The sequence below is a fragment of the Sander vitreus genome, chromosome 2 (assembly GCF_031162955.1).
Source record: "Sander vitreus isolate 19-12246 chromosome 2, sanVit1, whole genome shotgun sequence".
In the NCBI taxonomy this organism is placed as follows: Eukaryota; Metazoa; Chordata; class Actinopteri; order Perciformes; family Percidae; genus Sander; species Sander vitreus.
In genome coordinates, this window is record NC_135856.1 from 413,783 (window position 1) to 435,000 (window position 21,218).

The following is a 21,218-nucleotide window of genomic DNA, read 5'->3' on the forward strand; positions in this document are numbered from 1 at the left end:
TTGTGGACAAAACAAGACATTAGAGGACGTCATCTTGGGCTTTTTGGAAACACTGATCCACATTTTTCACCATTTTAAAATAATGGTGAGTTGCAGCCCGAGTGAGTTTCAGGAGTAAATGACAACAGTTTAAAGTAGCCAACAGATGAAGAGCTCGGCCCCAAATAATACACAAGCTGCCAGAAGTTCTTGATGTTATTGGATCAGTAAAACTGAATTTAGTAATTACATATTTACTTTAGGTGTTCATTCATATCACAGTGTCAACCTCTGATACTGTTTGGAGCAGACAAACAGCTGGAAAATATGCAGTATATACATTTGATCTGTATGTTTAGGAGGAACAGGAAGACACAGCTCAACAGTTTCAAGCTAAACCAACATGTATTTATTTAAAAAAGAAATCAAATCCTCCACCCAGCACCAGGATATTCTGAACCACAGAGAGAGTGTGGTTCATTTCAATACACTCAAAGACAGTTTAGAAGTGTGTCCCATTGTTTAACCCTAACTAGCTGCAGGTCCTGAGTGGATTGCAGCCATCATGTTGCCCACTGCTGGACCAGCTTCTAAGACATGCTCCAACTGGAACTATTTTAAAACTAACATACGGCTGTTCTCTTTTCTTTCCAGATTCTTTTTTACAGAGTAAGTCATTAAGTAATTATTTTAGGTTTTACACTTTGTTATAAGTAACTTTATGAAATGTAACAAAGACACAAAGAAAACTCATTCAATCTAAGATTATTAGGTTATTCACACACTGCTAAATACATTTTACAGTTCCACACATCTATTTAGGATGATTTTAGGATGTGAACTTCTCTGTGTAGAAGTTACCAATCTGCTGTCCTGGCTGCTTCTTCTTTCCTTAGTATAATATTCCAACGTAACTGAGTGATTGTTAAAGTTGTGTTCTTGTTGTTTGGAGATTCAAAGTGACTCAGCGTGGTTTAGTTTAGCTGTCCAAGAGCTCTGGAGGAAACTGCTGACCTTTTTAAAAGTCTAACCAGCCACACAGCTGTTTCAGGTGATCTGGCTGATTGTGTGGGCGGGGTTACACTGATTGATTGACATCTTCCTTCTGTTAGGGCGGGACTAATGACAGCTTCATCATTCTTATTGGAAGAAAAGATTTGTGTATATGTAATTCCCATCTAAGCTCCGCCCACCACCTTCAGCCTGATACCCCGTTTACACGTACGTGGTTATTTTGACCAGGGAGACATTTGTTTGTCCTCTTCGTTTACACCCAAACGGAGAACTCTCCTCTGAAAACGAGTCTTTCTAAAAACTCTGGCCAGAGTGGAGATTTTGGAAAACTTTGTTTGCACGTTTGCTGGAAACTGAGACAAACGGAGGTTTAGGCAGCCGAGGAGGAGAAGAGAGAGGAAGTGATTGGTTGCTGTTGTTGCTATTTTGGGGATTCTGATTGGCTAACGTGGGCTTGAGCTTCTCGTTACACCGCCACCTACAGGTCTGACATGCTCTTGACGGTATATATACACGGTCGGGGAACATGTAAACAAACACTTTTGTGAAAACTGACAGCTGTGCACGATGTTATTTTTGAGAACGGAGAGGTTGAAATGTCCGTTTATGAAAATAGCGGCCACGTGTAAACGTAGCATCAGTCATAGCTCAGTCCTCGACGCAGCAGCTGCGGCCCTTTGCTGCATAACATTCCCCCTCGCTCTTCCCTTTCATGCATGAGCAGAGTTGAATCAGCCAGAAGAAGTGAAATCACCTGTGTGCTGTTCACTGCTCTCAGTGCTGGAGTGTAACTAAGTACATCTACTCCAGTACTGTCCTTCAGTCCAAATGTTGAGGTTCTTGTACTTTATAACTTCATATTTGAGAAATATTATACTTTTTACTTTCATCTGTTACAGCTTTAGTTACTAGTTACTTTAGTTACTCCACTACATTCATCTGTTCCAGCTTTAGTTACTAGTTACTTTAGTTAGAGCACTTTTTGATTCTTTATAAACCATAAGCTATGTCATCCAATGTGTGCCAGCTTTGTGCTGTGAACTTGAATTAAAAGAGAATAAAAGAATACAAATTGTAAAGAATAAGAGATTGGACATCTTATCATCATTAGATTATAGGTTACATAATAGTGGGCTCCAGCTCTGATGTGATCGATATGCATAGGCCTAGGCTTTAAATAGTAAGAGTACATTATCACAATCTACCAGATTTTAATGCTTTGCCTGCTTTTGTAATTCTGACAGTGATTGTTACTTTTTGTATTGTGCCATGAGCCTTCACTGTATGTATTATATTAGGTTGTTAGTAGTCTTAGGGGCCCACACAGTCATCATGCTACACCATATTGTCCTGACTGGATATATAATGAGCTGCAGTAAACTCCATTTCAGCATTTTAGAATGCCAAGTCATACTTCCCTGGATATTTTGGTAAAAGTAACTCAAAAGTAGTGTAACGCATTACAATTCAGAGACAATAATATTGTAATATAACTAATTACTCTCAGATGACAGTAACTAGTAATCCATATTGTATTACATTTTTGAAGTAACTTGCCCAACACTGCTGCTAACACCTTTCTGCTAGACGCCATCTGGTTCAAAGTGTGAAGTTAGCCGCAGTAGATACTACAGCGTCTGGTGCAGATCAGTTGCTGAGTTTCAAAATAAAAGTCCGGAAGTGTTCAAGACTTCCTCAGAAATACACACAAAGAAGATTCATGATGAAAATACACTTTGGAAGAAAGACAAATGCTGCATTACATTTTCAGAGCTCTGAAAAAAGTTTTAATATAATAAATGTATATTTTATTATATTATCTAAGCCTTACACATGACATTACAAAAACAAAAAGGGACTCAAGATTTCACAATTTGTAATTCCTCACAGGGTTTGTCCAGCCGATACCAGGAGATGAAACCCTCCCAGAGTCACTGCAGTACCTCTGAAACCCCTTCAACCCCTGTTGGGTTTAGGGTGGGGTTGGGTACCAAACTCTGTCCTCTTTAGGGTACCAACCGGATTAGGCCGGTACTACCGGGGACCAATTCACATAATATCAATCGTGTCAAATCTCAGTACCTGAGAGCTCGTACGTAAGCTCGATCTCCTTATTCCTCTCTGCATATTTCAGATAGCTGGGCTCAGCTTTGACACACACACACACACACACACACACACACACACACACACACACACACACACACACACACACACGCACGCACAGAGTCACACACACACACACACATAGAGCTGTGGAGCAGATGGAGAAAACTACATCACCTCTGCAGCTTGTTGAAGTCACAGCGAGTCACGTTAACGCCAGTAAAGCCGTCCCAAGTGTGGTTCCACTTTTCAAAACGCCACGCAGACAGCGTCCGCTGCAATACAATATAACAACACATTCTCACTCCCATCGCGTCAAATACAGACGCTTGGTCAGGTGTCTCTGGCGTTTGTTTTTGACGCTAAAAGTCTCTCTGTGCCCTGGTGACTGACTGACAGGCTGCAGGTCGTAGGGCAAAGCAACTTTATTTCTATAGCACATTTCAGCAACGAGGCAATTCAAAACACTTTACATAAAACATTAAAGAGAAGTTAAAAACTTTCATGAAGGAGATTAAAAAAATAAGAACAGGCTACAATAGGATAAGATACAAATACAAGAATACCAGCTGCAGCGTAAGACATGAATAATGATTTGATTTGATAGGTTGTAGGGATGAGTTAGGGAGGGGAGATGGAGGTAGGGAGGGGTTTTATTTTGGGTGGTGTGTAAAATGTTCTAAAAGCTGAAAACCTGCATTTCCATGTTTGTATTAGCTTTTACTATTATAATCCTGTAGGACTCCAGAAGAAGGGCTCAGGACTTCTAACCAGATTGTGCACTATGAAGGGCAGAGGGATGAAATCTATGTAATCCAGGTTATTTAGACACAGAATAATCTACAGAGCAAAATGTTAATTAGTCTGATTTGACAAAGCTGGTCCCAACACTACACACCCCTCTGTCATCACAGAGTTCAGAGGATCTTTTTCTCACAGATCCACTTCTTAGGGCCATTATATCTTACTTCACTTCTTTGTGTCCATTTTCCTCGTTGATCGCAGCATGTTGCAGCGGTAAAGTTACCGTCAACGTGAGGCAGTCCTGCTGCCCAGAACCTGTCAGAGAAATAAAACGTCCTTTAATTAAACACGGCTGAAACTCTTGATTGGTATTCATTTAAAGTAAACTGTTGAATTTCACATAACATATTCATATTATCTGGTATTATTTCAATAACTCATTTGCGACTCAGCTTTGGAGATCGATGTAATCTGTAACGGCTGCCAGTGACAGAGTGAACCCGTGTCCAGTACTCCCACATCTCTGTTTTCAGTCACTGAAGGTTTTTACTGACAGGAATCATCCCCAAAAAACAAGCTGTCACAGCTTTTCTGATATCTAACCAAGATGGCGCCCTTTCTCCTTTTTTTCTCTTTTTTTTGTGAATGTGTACATGTTTATTTCTTTTCATTAGTTAGTGGTGTGTTTAGAGTTTTGGTGTGTTGGTGGTGGTGTAACTGGCAGCGTGTCTTTATTTGGCACAACGCCGGTGGCGGAAGCCGCTGCGGCTGAGTTTGAGAAGCGGACTCGGCGTCATGACGTCAAACTCAACCCAGCTGTACAATGTTCTGTGGAGGAGGCCGGTTTAGCGGTGGGAGAGGTGGTTGGGTTCTGCAGCGTTAAGTCTGCTTCCCGTATGAACGGAGAGATCGTTATCTTCCTGAGCAGTAGCTCTGCAGTAAGCCAGGTGGCAGAGAACGGTGTAGTGATCCAAGACACTTTCACTCCCGTTCTCCCGCTGGTTAGTCTGGCCATAAGGGTAATGATCCCAAATGCTCCTCCGTTCATTAAAAATGAAATGTTGGTGAAAGACTTGTCCCGCTATGGACAACTCGTCTCTCCGATAAAAATGGTGTCTTTGGGCTGCAAATCCCCGCAGCTGAGGCACGTCGTGTGTCACCGGAGACAGGTGTACACGATTCTCAAAGATACAACGAGTGATCTAAACCTGTCCTTTTCTTTTAAGGTGGAGGGTTTTACTGATATGGTCCAGTGAGGATGCTCACTGGACTGACAAACGTTTTGTGGAGGCCTTTATCCTGCTGCATTCTGCAGCGGTTTAACAGCCTCAGCCTGGATTTTAATTTGTTTTTAATGGACACCAACAACATGGGCAAGTTGTCTTTGCCGGGTTTTTATAGGAGTGTTTGTATCGTGTGGAACCTACTGAGGAGACAGAGAGCAGAGCAGGCAGACTCTCTGCATTGGCTCCTGCAGGAACATGTGCTGTTTGGGATGGTGCTGGACTATCCTGGCTGGGGAGGAGCAACTCTGTCCAGGGTGCTGAAAAATGCAGGGATTTCCACTCTGGGTCAGGTGGTGGAGCTGGCTGGCCCTCGGCTGGACAACCCCGTCCATCTGGCTGCTCGACTTGGTCTCAGGTCGGTCCGGGTCACTGGGCAACTTCTGGAGTACTGGAGACATAAGCTGACGGGACATGAATGTTTCCTCCTAGACTCTTTCAGTAATGGGAAATGCTGCCGAACGAGAACGACCCGTATCTTTCCCTTGGTTTGCTCCCGGATTATAAAGCCTGTCGGGCCCTCTGCTGGAGCCGGTGTGGGCCATCTCTCTGGAGAATGCCTCAGGAAAAGCTTTTTACGGTCTGATGGTGAAAACACTGAACAAGACCAAGCTGAATGGACGGACTGACACTCCATAGAGGAGTCACTTTGGTCTGGCCCTGAGTTTTAGACCTGCATGGAGGTCCATCTACAAACCTCCACTGTCTAAAAGACATGCAGACTTGCAGTGGAGGATCCTTCATGGGATTATTGCAGTGAACTCTTTTGTGTCCATTATAAACGCTGCTGTTGAGGACAAATGTCCATTCTGTGGACTGAGAGAGACAGTATTTCACTGCTTCTCTGAGTTTCTGAGTGAGTTTGTTTCTACAAACTGTATTTATCAAATGTGGAGAGGTTTTCAGCAAACAGGTGTTTATTTGTGGTTTTAATTACAGTCGACATCACAAGCACAAGTGCCAGGTTCTAAATTTGGTGTGTCTCTCTCTCTCTCTCTGTCTCTCTCTGTCTCTCTCTCTCTCTCTCTGTCTCTCTCTGTCTCTCTCTGTCTCTCTCTCTCTCTCTCTCTCTCTCTCTCTCTCTCTCTCTCTCTCTCTCTCTCTGTCTCTCTCTGTCTCTCTCTCTCTCTCTCTCACTCTCTCTCTCTCTGTCTCTCTCTCTCTCTCTCTCTCTCTCTCTCTCTCTCTCTCTCTCTCTCTCTCTCTCTCTCTGTCTCTCTCGCTGTCTCTCTCGCTGTCTCTCTCTCTCTCTCTGTCTCTCTCTGTCTCTCTCTCTCTGTCTGTCTCTCTCTCTCTCTCTCTCTCTCTCTCTCTTATTTTTAGGAGGGGATTTTAATTGTACAGAAAATGATCTTTTAGATAGGAATCACTCAGAACCTCACAGTGCATCGCAGAGAGAACTGAGGCAAACGCTGGGAACCCATGACTTAATAGATGTTTGGAGAAGGATGAATGGTGATGAAAGGCAGTATACTTGGGCTCACACTAGAGGGAATGTAATCTATGTCTAGTTTCTATTGTTTTAAACATCATTTTAACATTTTTCCAAAGTGCAGTATGGTTCCTGTGGGTTTTACTGACCATTCCCTGGTCATGTGCAATGTGTTGATTACAAATATAAAACCTAAAAGTGCTTTTTGGCATTTTAACACAACGCTGTTGAGTGATGATAATTTTAAGGGTTGTTTCAGGTTTTTTTGGGGTATTTTTAGAACCAGAAAACAAGATTTTAACTCTCTGAGGCAGTGGTGGGATTGTGGGAAGGCAGAGGTAAAACAACTCTGTCAACAATATACTCTCAATGTCACACGGGACATCACCAGGTCAATGAGGGATCTGGAGATTGAAATTGTGGAATTGCAGAATTTGGTAGATTCCACTGGAAATCGGGGTCATATTGAAGATCTCAAATCGAAAAAGTCTGCCCTTAGAGACCTACTAGGCACCAAGGTTCAGGGGGCGTTGGTCCGGTCACGTTTCCAGAGTGTGGACTGATGGATGCACCGTCTAAGTTCTTCTTTGGCCTTGAGAAGAAAAATGGGCAGAGCAGATTTCTTCATGCTCTGCACTCTGCTACTGGACGAGAACTCAGAGATTCAAATGAGATAAGGAGGCATGCAGTGGGCTTCTACTCAGAGCTTTACAGCAGTGAGTACAAAGAAGAAGAAGCACTGTTTGAATCCTGTGAAGGGTTGCCCAAAGTCCCAGACGACATGAACGTTGTGCTTGAGGAACCACTGGCATTGCAGGAACTGTTCACAGCCCTGCAGAGTATGGAGGGGGGGAAGGCCCCGGACATTGATGAGTTCTGGAGGGACTTGGGTGAAGATCTTTTAACGTTTTTTAATGAGAGTTTTAAAGACATGTTGCTGCCGATAAGTTGCAGGAGAGCAGTAATAACTCTCTTACCGAAGAAAGGGGATCTACAAGAGGTCAGAAACTGGTGTCCTGTGTCTCTTCTCTGTACAGACTATAAAATCCTGTCCAAAGCATTGGCCAACAGACTGAGATGTGCTGGAGATGGTGATCCATGAAGACCAGACCTACTGTGTGCCTGGTAGGTCCATCCTGGACAATGTGTCCTTAATCAGAGATATTTTGGACGTTTCTAGTCCTTTGGGTATTGAGACTGGTCTTAGCACCTTTTATCTCTGGAAAGTTCTGGAGGTTTTTGGCCTCAGCCCGTGTCTTATAGCCATGATCAAGGTTTTGTACCATGACATTGAGAGTGTGTTGAAAATCAATGGTGGTCTGAGTGCCCCTTTTAAGGTGCATAGGGGGGTGAGGCAGGGCTGTCCTCTCTCAGGCATGTTGTACTCACTTTCTATAGAGCCCATGTTATGTAAGGTCTGGGCTAGTATTGAGGGGTTGTCTGTAAAGGGTTTTAACAAGAAACAGGTCTTATCTGTGTATGCGGACGATGTCGTGTTTGTAAAAAATCAGGAAGATATAAAAAAAATAGTATTGTCAAGGATTTTGGAATAATATCAGCTGCAAAGGTAAATTGGGGAAAAAAGTGAAGCATTGGGAGTTGGAGGAGGGGTCTGGCCAGTCTTCCAGGAGGATTGGTGGTCTTAAATATCTTGGTGTGTACGTTGGTAGACTATTGTTAAAAAGAACTGGGAGGGAGTGGTAGAGAAAAAACACTCAATAAGTGGAAATGCCTTAAACCACAACTGTCATTTAGAGGCAGAGCACTAATTATTAATAATCTGGTAGCATCTGCTCTGTGGCATCGGTTGGCCTGTATGGAGCCCCCAAAAGGGCTCATTCAACAGGTACAAGCTGTTTTAGTGGATTTTTTTTGGGACAAGTTACATTGGGTATCTCAGAGTGTTTTATTTCCTTTGACAGTATAAAAGTCCACATACTTAGAGTCCATCACATTTAAACAATCCCCAGTAAATCCATCCAGTTTAGGAGCAAATCCCAACTCTGGAAAAGGATCACTCCCATCAGGCGTTTCCACGCCAACACAATAGTCCTGGAGCATGTTACGTTCCCCCTTTGTCAGTCTCTCTCTAAAACGTTCCTGGTCTATCGAATAGACCTCTGCCCCAGAAGGGAAGCCACCACCGATGTATCAGTCAGCCCTGGCCCAGCCACATCCACCATTCTCCTCAGGGTGACAGCTCCTATTTCTGTACAAACTGTACTCTGAAAGTTGCCACTCTACTTTCTATGTGTACTAAACCTTGGCCACCACTTTGGTAAATATTTGTGTACAAATGTTGTGTAAAATTCCTGAACAGAGAAAAACTGAATGGAAGAGTGGACACAGTGTGGAGACAGAGACTGGGAGTGGACACAGTGTGGAGACAGAGACTGGGGGAGTGGACACAGTGTGGAGACAGAGACTGGGGGTGGACACAGTGTGGCGAGAGAGACTGGGGGTGGACAGAGACTGGGGATGGACACAGTGTGGAGACAGAGACTGGGAGTGGACACAGTGTGGAGACAGAGACTGGGAGTGGACACAGTGTGGAGACAGAGACTGAAAGTGGACACAGTGTGGAGACAGAGACTGGAGGTGGACACAGTGTGGAGACAGAGACTGGGGGTGGAGACAGAGACTGAGGGTGGACACAGTGTGGAGACAGAGACTGGGGGTGGAGACAGAGACTGGGGGTGGACACAGTGTGGAGACAGAGACTGGGGGTGGAGACAGAGACTGAGGGTGGACACAGTGTGGAGACAGAGACTGGGGGTGGAGACAGAGACGGGGGGTGGACACAGTGTGGAGACAGAGACTGGAGGTGGAGACAGAGACTGGGGGTGGACACAGTGTGGAGACAGAGACTGGAGGTGGAGACAGAGACTGGGAGTGGACACAGTGTGGAGACAGAGACTGGGGGTGGACACAGTGTGAGACAGAGACTGGGAGTGGACACAGTGTGGAGACAGAGACTGGGGGTGGAGACAGAGACTGGGGGTGGACACAGTGTGGAGACAGAGACTGGGGGTGGACAGTAGTGTGAAACCAGGGTTCTTTATAAATCTCCTCTGAAGAAAAGGACTGGGGATTTACAGTGGAGGATTTTACATGGAGCCATTGCTGTAAATGCTTTATTTCTGTAATCAACCCAACAGTTGGAAGTGGTTGTCCATTCTGTGGTGAAGGAGAGACAGTTTCTCACTGTTTTTATGAATGCCAGAGACTCTGGGCGCTGTTTGATGAGCTGGAGAGGGTTTTTACACGGTTTGGAGAGAAGTGGTCTAAGGTTGTCTTCATTTTTGGAGCTGGATATAGAAAAGGTGATGCCTCTAAATGGAAATTACTTAACCTGATTGTAGGAGAGGCAAAAATGTCCATCTACAGTAGTAGGAAGAATAAAGTAGAGGACAGGACAGGACAGGAAGCACTTCCTGTTTTCATCTCGCTAGTGAAAGCCAGAGTCTGGGTTGATTTTAGGTTTTATAAATGAATAACATTGATGAGTTTCTGACACAGTGGTGCTATAAAGATGGATTATGTTGTGTAGTAGGAGATGATTTAATATCTGACGGAGTATTTAGGGAGGGACGGGATTGTTTGTCGTGTAAATTACATTTAAAAGTAAAAATAATTTTTTTAGGTGCATATTTTCTGTGGCCCAATTTATTGTGATGGAAAAAATGTTTTTAGGGGTCCAAGCCCGAGTCTGGAAGAACCGGCGGACGCAAGAGCTACGCCGTTCGCACAGCAGGGCTGTAGAACCCTATTGTTTTTCTACTGATTAATCATCATCATCATTATTCTTCTCCGCCTACAACTCCGACTACAGCCTAAACCGTACATGGTGGGGATTGGCATTTTCAGGACTGGTCTGAAACTCCGCAAGGACCTCAGGCGCAACAATTCACCCACTTCCACCACTAGGTGGCGCTATAGCAGAAAAAACTCATTTGGCCCTATAACTCCCTATAACTCCCACACCGGACATTTAAAAACCATACATCCACGCGTTCCCTGGATCCAACTGAATCACGTGATATAGGCCACGCCCATTTCCGCCTAAACTTTTATGCGTGAAAAATCGGGATTTATCAAAAACCTACTTTTTCAAACTCCTCCTAGACCGTGCGACCGATTTGCACGACATTTGGCAGATAGCATCCCCAGATGGGCCGGACAAAAAGTTAATAAAAATAATTTTGATAAGATAAAAATTACGCACAAACAAATTTGTGTAGCTAACTATGAAAACACCAACTTTGGCATATCTCGGCCAAAATAAATGCCATCAACGCAAAACTTTAGATTATTGTTTACCATGACCCTCTGAAGGTCCCCCGCGCATTTTACAAAAATCGGTCAGTAGGGGGCGCTACAAGTACGTAAAAAGTTTATATCTCAAGAACCCCTCATCCGATTTTTACAAAATGTGTTGGGTACCAACTAGGACCACTCCTGAGGCCAACCCTAGAGTGGGGTACTGAGGGGTCAAAGTGGGCGTGGCCTATGAGACCAAAGTCCAAATTTACTACTTACGCTAACGTGAACAACTTTAAATTTACAGGGTAGATAGACAATGGGTCATGCACCACACCTACCAAACATTACACATGTGGACCACTAGGTGGCGCTATAATGGTTTTTTTGCCTTTAACTCCCACATTACACATCACACATTAAAAATCCACGTGTTCCTTGAATCAAGCTGAATCACATGATATAGGCCACGCCCATTTCCGCTCAAAAGTTTTTTTTTTCGCAATATCGCGCAATGCGCAAAACCAACTTTTTCGAACTCGTCCTAGGCTGTGCGACGGATCAGCACGAAACTTGGTACGTAGCATCTCCAGATGGACGTGACCAAAAGTTACTCAAGGAATTTTGCTACGTTAAAGTATGCGCATTTGACGACCAAACAAATTTTCCTAGCTAGCTACCACACACGTATCATATCATATCTCGACCAAATTAAATGTTATCAGCAATGAACTTGAGATCATTGTTCAACATCCCACTACGATGCTCTGTACCAAATTTGGTGAAGATCGGCCTTTAGCGTTTATTTGTTTTGGCCAATAACTCAATGCATTTAAATGGGAAATTTGCAATTGCAATATCTCTGCCACAGTAAATGCAATCAACACGAAACTTGTGATGCTTGTTCGGCATGCCGCTCTGAGGCTCTGTGCCAAATGTGGCGAAGATCGGCCATTAGGGTGCGCTATAATCAACGTAGACGAGTTTTGGCCCTATTACTCAATCTATGTTAATGGCATATTTGCAATGGGAATGTAGCACAGACCTTGCAGCTCACACTTCTCAATATTTACTGACATTTGCCTCCTACCGTTAGGTTTTTGGTTTTTACTTTTGCGTGCTCCTCTGGTTTTTTACAATAAACAAACTTCTTAACCAACCTGACAAAGTTTCTACAACCTTCACAGTGGACAAATTCAAGTCTTTTCTCTCACTTTTTCAATCCAAAATCAACACCATTCATAGGCCGATACGTGCAATTAAACATTCCAGTTGGTGCTAAGTGGAGCGTCTGTCATAGTGTGATTGGTTATGCTGGTGTCATTGATTCTTAATTTCCCACGAAGCGCCCATGGAGGAAAACATAAATCGGCACCTATAGTCGCCATTTACAACAACTTGATCACCAGGTTTTATTAAAAATCTAAAATCTCTCTCTCTCTCTTTCTCAAACACTAATTGGAAAAAGCAGCTTTAACTCAGCATCCTTTTATTTAAAACATTTATTTTAGTGACAGAGTGACTGATGGAATTGTGATGAAAAGAAAAACCTTTGAAATATCTCACGTTTCTGTCAGCAGTGATCCGTCGACCCATTCCCATTTCCATTCTCCTTGTCTCCGTCTATACCGTAGACCAATCCAGTACTCTCCATCCTTACTCAGCTCAGTGACAAACTTCTAGAAGTTGAAAAGAGATAACAATCATTTCTCTGTTCACAGTTCAGCATTTCTGTTGTAGTAAAGGAAAGAGAAAATGTATTGCAACAAAAAAATCCCCCCATGATGCATGAATCAGAAACACTAATCATACACAAATAACCAACCATAGTTTCAATAGAACCAAACAAACAACATGGAACATCTTGACAAACAGACTGTAGTTACACAAGACAAGACGGATCCCTCGGTCCACCACACACTGAGGACTGGACTCAACAGCATGACAGTAAACAGACATTAGTAACGGAGGGAAGTGAAGAAAGACATTTATAATCAGCAGAGAAACAGAGAATGCATGAGGAACTGCACCGTTAGTGCTCATAAGACAGTTAACATTTCAACATTTAACATTAACATTTCATTTACAATTTTGATATATTATATTTTATATTTCTTTTTCTCTATGATCACTCAGAAACAAATACTGCTGAAGCTATCCTATAAGCCTCGGTATGGATGGCATGGTGTTCTCAACGCGTAGCAAAAAGATTTTAGGTCCAGGCATTAGTTCTCTTTGGGTGGTGTTCCCGTTTATTATAAAAGTAGAAAAAAGGGTATTTCACATAAAATAGTACTTCACCCAGTGGTGATTACTTAAGTGCTGTGGCCTATTGTCAGTGGAGTGGGTGCCCGCTCGGCTATGGTAAGTTGTGTTCCCCGCCATCCACACCTTCCTCTCATTGATTGCCACACCTGCAAATATACCTAATTCCCAGTGACGTACCACACCTAGTGCAATACTCCCCCAAGTGGCTAAAATAAATAATAACTAAAAAGTGGATATAAATGGCTCCTACAAACACACTAACCTGTTCCTCTTCGTTGTTTATGACGACCAGATCTGCTCTTCTCTGCTCACAGTCATCTCTGCTTCCAAACCAATAGTTCCTCTTCTCAGATTTAAAGTAAAAACTGTATCCAAATCTCTTCCAGCTGTCAGGACACAGCTTCTCTTAAAGTCAAACAAATGTAGTTCCTCTGTCATGTTTCCCTGTCAGGATGTTTACTCTGTAAATACTTTTCACTCAGGTTTTACATCTCATTCGTAAGTGACCGTCTCTAACAGAAATATTCACATCATCAGCAAAACAGTTTAACAGCATGAAACTGTTTAATCAACGGTTAATACACAATCAAGTTAAAAAAGAGAAAGTTCTCTGCGCTTCTGCAGACCACAACAATCCGGTGCAACCAAGGCAGGACAAAAACGGTATAAAGTAACAAAAAATAGCCGGTGCAACACAGATGTCTTCTTACTTGATAGTTTTATTACTTAAGGTGCAAGATGTAACTCTATCGAAATGTTAGTCACTGTTTTGCACCTTAAGTAATAAAACTATCAAGTAAGAAGACATCTGTGTTGCACCGGCTATTTTTTGTTACTTTATACACAATCAAGTTCTATGACGTAAATGTGTATAATACAGGTATTTACTGATTTTAAACTTTCTCACCTTTAATTCTGGTCTCCAGCTGCTTTACTTCATCCTGTAACTGACTGTGATTTACACTCAGTGTTTCGTAGCTGCTCTGTAACTGACTGTTTTCAACGGATATGTCTTGAGATAAACAGCAATAGATGAAAGTATTAGAGAGAGAGATTATTTATAGACAGTGTGAAGTTTGATCCTGTGTGTAATGGTGATTTGAAACCTTTCTTACCAGAAACTTTCCTCTGGAGCCTGCTGTAGTTGCTGCTCAGTTGGTCGTATCTGGTCTGCAGCAAAGTGACTGAAATATAAGATAAGGTTTAAGACTTTATTGATTGATTCACTCTCTGGTGTTGCAGCAGCAGAAATAAGTACAGTTACATAGAGAAAGGTAATAAAAAGATTTTTTTATAAAATGTAAAACTATAAAAGAGCAAAAAGACTAAAAAATATCTGGTGAAAACCACAACAAAATAAGAAAGACCAACAACATTGAATCATTCTGCTTTAAACTAAAGACAGAAATAAGTAACATCCTGCGCACAATGAAATATCACTTTGACTATGAATGCATTGAAAAAATAAAACAGGAAAAACTATAACTGAAAACCACAACCATGACAGTATCAAGTGTGAAAAAGAACCAAAACAAGCTCCGGTTTAGCGCCTGTCACTTTAACACCCTCCCAAAAACAAATAGTCTGCTCTGATTGGCTTATGAAAAACATGGTTAGTGGTTAAGCTGTGGGTGGAGATATTTAGATGTTGGTGGTATTTTCTAATGAGCTGGCATGAGAAAGAGGAAGGGGAATCAAATGTGAATATCTTGTTGAATCGCATCTTTTATGATCTAGGCAGCCTACAAAAACCTGACGGGGTCTTCTTTCACAGTTGGGATTGGTAGGCACTCCAAATACCCAAACGTATTTGCACAAGCACTGAAAAGTATTTCATGATATTTCTCCTTTAAGATATGACAGTTTGTATTAAAAACATAATTACTCACAGCGAATGAAGAGTCCAGCCGTTGCCAGAAGATAAAACCCTCCCAGAGTTACTGCAATAGCTCTGAAGCACCTTCTGTTGCCGGCTGCAGGGTTGCGTGGTCCTACAGAGACTAAATACATCCAGAACATGTTTTACTGTTCGTTTGAAGTTTGAACGATAAGAATAATGACTCACGAGGCACCGGATTACATCACCAAGACACCTGATAAACACTCACAATGAATGGTAACTAATGGTGGATTGATTCATTGTGAATTAACACTTAATATCTAGTTCAAATAAAGCCTCACAGAAACTGAGATGAACTTCCCCTTTACAACAATCATCATTTCAGACTTACTGGCTCTTTGTGACCCGAGATCAGCGTAATGCTCTTCATCCTCTAAGATCTTCAGCTGATTCTCCTCTTCCTCTCCGCTGTTCTCTTCAACGATGTTTCTGTTATATTTCACATTCAAGCTCAAACGTGGCGCAGCGACAGTATCTGCAGCCATCTTGACAAACTGAACTGAACCTATGGTTAGGGACACTGTCTGTCTTTGAGTTGAGCAATCATTTAACACAGGAAGTGGCAGCAGCACAAACCACGAAGACAGGTACACACTAATACATGTGTTACTGTTAGATGAAAAGTCCCACTTAACTTAAAAAGTTGACTCAGATTTAGGCATCCAGTCGTTTGGGAATCAGCATAATGAAACCCTTCAGATAAACCTTATAAAAGTATATTAAAGTTAAGTAAAGCTAATCAAATAAAGATGTTTCTTCCTGATTGTAAACATGATGAAATACCCACACAGTATCAGTGCATAGCTGCATTTACACGTCTCTCTGACACAAGAACTGTGACGTGACCGCAGTTTTTTTTGTTCTGTTCAGATCCATTTTATATTTGCCAATTATTTCAGTGAGTTTACAAACTGTTTTATAGATTACACATGGACATAACGGTTTTGTTCTTCAACATAAAGTACATCTTTAGACTCCTAGTACAGATATTAGTCTTACTGTCGTTTAGATATCGTTTAGATATAGTCTATATCCATTTCCAGGATTGCTCCGTTGCCGACGGAAAATCCGCCGGATGTCCCTCATTTAGGCTGGATGTCCGTCTCCTTCCTCTGTCTCTGTGTTGGCGTTCTAACCTCTGGTGGATTTGTGAGGACTATGGTTAACTGCTCCTCAGATCTCTGCAGGGTAAATCCAGACAGCTAGCTAGACTATCTGTCCCTCTGATTAAAACTACTTTTGAACGTCCACGTTCCACCAAAACAAGTTCCTTCCTGAGACTATTTAGCAGAGGCACCGTGGCTCTGTCCGGAGCTTAGCCCCGCCCACGGCAGTTGTGATTGGTTTAAAGAAATGCCAAAAAACCAGAGCACGTTGTTCTCCCATCCAGGAATGCTGTGTGGACTAGCCAGACCCTCCTCCAGCGTGCTGTGGAGGAAGGTCTGGCAAAGCGAGACTATTGTTAAACCAACCACCAACGTGGACACGAACCGTAACATTTGTTGCCTGCAGCGGTTTCTTTCTCCCCGTCAGTACAGAGCCATTTGACCGTGCGACGCCTCTGTCGCGCCACGCTCCCCTCTGTTCTTCTGGGTGACGTCAAGCGACTTCAACGTGCACACAAAACATTCTGGGAAGGCGGCGCTGCGTTTGAAAAAATGCTGCACGTCATAAAGCCGGCCGATGCCCATCTTTATGCAAATGAATCCGTTGAACGTGACGCGACTATCCAGTAGAAGTAGACGAAAATCTGTTAAACGGACCTTTGATGATCTGAAATGAAGAAAGATTCAGCAACCGAGTGGCCTATTTCTCTCTTCAAATGTTTTCAGAAACACGTCAGATCGTATTCTCAACGAGCCGCCATGACACACTGTTGAAATTCTCGAGCAGCCAGACACGTCACGCGTCCAATCAGCCGCTGGTCAGGGGCGTGGAGCATCAACCATGGACGTATGACGTCACGACACCACGCTTCAGTCGTGTCAGACAAATGGATCTGTACCGTGTATGTAGGGGGCGACATCAACTTATCTGCTGAGCAGCTCTAGCGCCCCCTGCTGGACCAACAGTCTGCTGAATGAAGGAAAGAGAAGCAGCTTTCATCACGTTTCACTTCCAAAAGTCTATCAGATACTAAAGTTTTATCAGCACACACACAAGCTGCAGACGCAGAATATTCTGCAGATCATTAAAAAAAACAAAACTCAGGATGTCAACACATCTCCAAATATAAAAAACACACACACACACACACAGATAGCCACACACACACTTTCAGTCTGGATCACTGCTGAACTGTAAAACAAACAACCGTTTTTCCGTCTGTGAAGAACCGACCAACTCATATATGAAACAGACTTTATTTTAACACAGTTTAGATTTTCTGAATTATTTTAGTTTGTCAGAATTTCTGTGTTGTACATTGTCTTTAGAAACGCCACAAAAACAGTCACATTTATTCATCATTACATAAGAGAAGTACAGTTTGATTGAGTCAGTGTTGTCGGAGGGTCACTAGTGTAATACCCCCCCCCCCCTTCAGCAGATACTGCCCGGGTGCCTTTGAGCCAGGCATGGCCCTGCAGACTGAAACCATCTTTCAGTACTAACAGAACTCAAAGTACACGTGAAATAAAAGTTTCTGTCACTTTAGGAAGTTCTGCTCGAGTGTCCGTTGGCTTTTTATTAGTTATTTGATGCTATAAAAACAGGCTGAAACCTCATGATTGACAGTTGGGATTGACTCCTGATTGGCCCGGCAGGTGTGTGGGCGGGACTTGGATACCACAGCAAAATATATGTTCTCAGCGCCTCAAGCGGAGGAAGAAGGCGTGGCGGCACTCGGTGCTGTCCACCGGATAGTATTTATCGTAGAAGTCCAGGATGTATTCCTCGGCTTTGAAACCAAACTTCTGATAAAGCAGCATGGCGGGATTACTGGCCGACACGTGCAGCGTCACGTCCTTCCCCATGCACGTCTGAAACACACAAACATCACGTCTGAGACACACAAACATCACGTCAGACATAAATATTAAATTTTTTGGGACTCCCGTGGGTCACGGAGTCAATCTCAATGTTGGTGACGTGATAGGGACGGAACAGAGCGTAGAAATCAACGGGAGCGGGACGGAGCCAGAGATTAAATTAAAAATGATGCTGCAATGAGGTGAGTGCGCCCAAAGGTTGCGAGGCATTCCTAGGCTACTTAGTATGCGGAAGACAGACATTTACCCTAAATCGATAAATGTGTGTTTTGAGTGTGAGAAGATCTCCGTTAGGAATTACGTAATGAAATGTAATATAATGTATGTAATAGGTAATGTGTGTATAGTGTAGGACTGCAGGTAATACATGTTACCTAGACCTGCAGTCACATGATCGGTATATGACGGGAGTATTTTCGTGGGCTCGGGATGGGATGGGAGCGACAATTGATTCCCGTGTCACCCTCTACTCTGCAGCTCTCCTCACCTGGATGAGATGGTAGATCATGAAGGTGCCGATGCCGGCTTGCCTCCACTCGGGATGGACCAGCAGGAAGGAGACGTACGCCTCGTTGTACTTGACGTCAGGAACCATGAAACCAAAGCCGATCACCACTTTCTTATAGAGAGCGACCACGCTGAAGTCTGGGTACTGCAGACACTCTGACAGGTCCACACCTGGGGGACCAGAGCCAATCAAACAATCCATTTACACACACACACACATTCATGGTGGGGTGTTCTGGGTAAGAAGAATGTGTGTGTGTGTGTGTGTGTGTGTGTGTGTGTGTGTGTGTGTCTGTGTGTTTGTGTGTCTCTGTGTGTGTGTTTGTGTGTGCGTTACCTGGCCAGAAGCTGTCGTGACACATGGCGTTGACAGAGGGGATGTGGTTTGGGCGGACGTAGCAGTAGTCGATGGGAGCATTGGGTTCAGGGACCCAGTCAGGGTCGTTCCTGTGAGAGTGAGCCCTGATCTCTGCCAACAACCTCAGCTTCACTGGACGACTCTCATAATCCCTCCTAAAAAAAGAGACAGAAGGATTCAGGACCCTCTCTACCTGAGGAAGACGATTCAGGACCCTCTCTACCTGAGGAAGGATTCAGGACCCTCTCTACCTGAGGAAGGATTCAGGACCCTCTCTACCTGAGGAAGGATTCAGGACTCTCTCTACCTGAGGAAGGATTCAGGACCCTCTCTACCTGAGGAAGGATTCAGGACCCTCTCTACCGGAGGAAGGATTCAGGACCCTCTCTACCGGAGGAAGGATTCAGGACCCTCTACCTGAGGAAGGATTCAGGACCCTCTCTACTGGAGGAAGAATTCAGGACCCTCTCTACCGGAGGAAGAGGATTCAGGACCCTCTCTACCGGAGGAAGAGGATTCAGGACCCTCTCTACCTGAGGAAGGATTCAGGACTCTCTCTACCTGAGGAAGGATTCAGGACCCTCTCTACCTGAGGAAGGATTCAGGACCCTCTCTACCTGAGGAAGGATTCAGGACCCTCTCTACCTGAGGAAGGATTCAGGACTCTCTCTACCTGAGGAAGGATTCAGGACTCTCTCTACCTGAGGAAGAGGATTCAGGACCCTCTCTACCTGAGGAAGGATTCAGGACCCTCTCTACCTGAGGAAGAGGATTCAGGACCCTCTCTACCTGAGGAAGGATTCAGGACCCTCTCTACCTGAGGAAGGATTCAGGACCCTCTCTACCTGAGGAAGAGGATTCAGGACTCTCTCTACCTGAGGAAGGATTCAGGACCCTCTCTACCGGAGGAAGAGGATTCAGGACCCTCTCTACCTGAGGAAGGATTCAGGACCCTCTCTACCTGATGTATATGTGTGTAGGCCTGTCGCAATATGCAATAAATCAATTAAATCGCGTGATAAATAAAAATGAGCTCGATCATTTTTAAAATGGAAATTATCGCAGCCGGAAAAAATCCATTTTATTTGTTTTTGATTGTGTTTAGTTTTATTTAAGTACATTACAGCACAAGAGACTGAGAGTCCATTTTATTTATTGTTTTTGGTTGTTTTGTTCATTTATTGTGGATATTTAAAATGACTCTGAAAAGGTGTACCTGCATCATTATGCCATTATCATTATATTAGATGAAAATGGTCACAGAACAACAATATTATCGTTTATCGCAATTATTTCTGGGACAATTTATCGTCCAGCAAAATGTGTTCTGGTGACGGGTCTACTCTGTGTGTTGTGATGTTTTAGGAAACCCGTTACCTGATGTAGGGTTTGAGGTAGGCCTGCACGATTCGGGGGGAAATATGAATCACGATGTTTTAGCTTAGAATTGATAATCACGATTCTCTGCCACAGTTTGTCTCTCATGATGTAATGTTTACTGCACACATGAACCATGACAAAACTAAACAAGTTGGCAGCACCACACAGATTGTTTTTGGCTCCTGGAGCACATTGATCATCACCAGCAGCCTGTAAACACAGAGGCTTCAGTGAAGAGACGGGAGAGCTCTGCAGCGCTGGGAGCTCTTTAACACCCTGTTTTATACCGTCCATGTTTAAAACTCTCAGAAGACAGTAGTAGTGTTAGTGATGCAGTCGGCTCGTAACATTAAATGAGAATCAAAGTCATTCATCAAAAAAAAAAAATCAAAGTTATTTAAAAATGACATCGTGAACAGGGTGAATCGAGATCTTATGACAAATAATCGTGCAGGCCTAGTTTGAGAATGTTACCTGATGAAGGGCTTGAGGAGGTTTGAGGAGGTTACCTGATGAAGGGTTTGAGGAGGTTTGAGGAGGTTACCTGATGAAGGGTTTGAGGAGGTTTGAGGAGGTTACCTGATGAAGGGTTTGAGGAGGTTTGAGGAGGTTACCTGATGAAGGGTTTGAGGAGGTTTGAGGAGGTTACCTGATGAAGGGTTTGAGGAGGTTACCTGATGAAGGGTTTGAGGAGGTTTGAGGAGGTTACCTGATGAAGGGTTTGAGGAGGTTTGAGGAGGTTACCTGATGAAGGGTTTGAGGAGGTTACCTGATGAAGGGTTTGAGGAGGTTACCTGATGAAGGGTTTGAGGGGGTTTGAGGAGGTTTGAGGAGGTTACCTGATGAAGGGTTTGAGGAGGTTTGAGGAGGTTTGAGGAGGTTACCTGATGAAGGGTTTGAGGAGGTTTGAGGAGGTTTGAGGAGGTTACCTGATGAAGGGTTTGAGGAGGTTTGAGGAGGTTTGAGGAGGTTACCTGATGAAGGGTTTGAGGAGGTT

General features: G+C 43.4%; 2 protein-coding genes across 2 annotated transcripts in view; both read right to left on the reverse strand.

The window, feature by feature from the left end:
• Positions 1 to 2,763: 2,763 nt before the first annotated feature.
• On the reverse strand, positions 2,764 to 15,536 carry LOC144531463 (C-type lectin domain family 4 member E-like). Its single transcript, XM_078271621.1, has 7 exons — positions 15,318 to 15,536; positions 14,976 to 15,086; positions 14,202 to 14,270; positions 13,994 to 14,098; positions 13,349 to 13,491; positions 12,385 to 12,497; positions 2,764 to 4,158 (listed from the first exon to the last, which is right to left on the reverse strand). The coding sequence occupies exons 1-7, from the start codon at positions 15,469 to 15,471 to the stop codon at positions 4,017 to 4,019; spliced, it is 837 nt and encodes a 278-aa protein (XP_078127747.1). The 5' UTR covers positions 15,472 to 15,536; the 3' UTR covers positions 2,764 to 4,016.
• Positions 15,537 to 17,333: 1,797 nt separating this feature from the next.
• The window catches only part of kat14 (lysine acetyltransferase 14), a 12,656-nt gene continuing 8,771 nt past the window's right edge, over positions 17,334 to 21,218 (reverse strand). Inside the window, exons 8-10 of the mRNA XM_078271631.1 lie at positions 18,821 to 18,996; positions 18,464 to 18,654; positions 17,334 to 17,967 (exon numbers count right to left, since the gene is read on the reverse strand). Coding sequence (XP_078127757.1) covers positions 17,794 to 17,967; positions 18,464 to 18,654; positions 18,821 to 18,996 — 541 coding nt within the window. The 3' untranslated portion in view covers positions 17,334 to 17,793. The remainder of the gene's footprint in view (positions 17,968 to 18,463; positions 18,655 to 18,820; positions 18,997 to 21,218) is intronic.

Bases quoted from the DNA above. Each gene is read 5' to 3' on its own strand.
- LOC144531463 (XM_078271621.1), bottom strand. From the start codon at position 15,471: ATGGCTGCAGATACTGTCGCTGCGCCACGTTTGAGCTTGAATGTGAAA. The intron at 12,498-13,348 runs GTTAGTGTGTTT...TTCAACTTCTAG, and splicing joins TAAACAACGAAGAGGAACAG to AAGTTTGTCACTGAGCTGAG. The intron at 4,159-12,384 runs GTGAGATATTTC...TTTCTCTGACAG, and splicing joins GGATCACTGCTGACAGAAAC to GTTCTGGGCAGCAGGACTGC.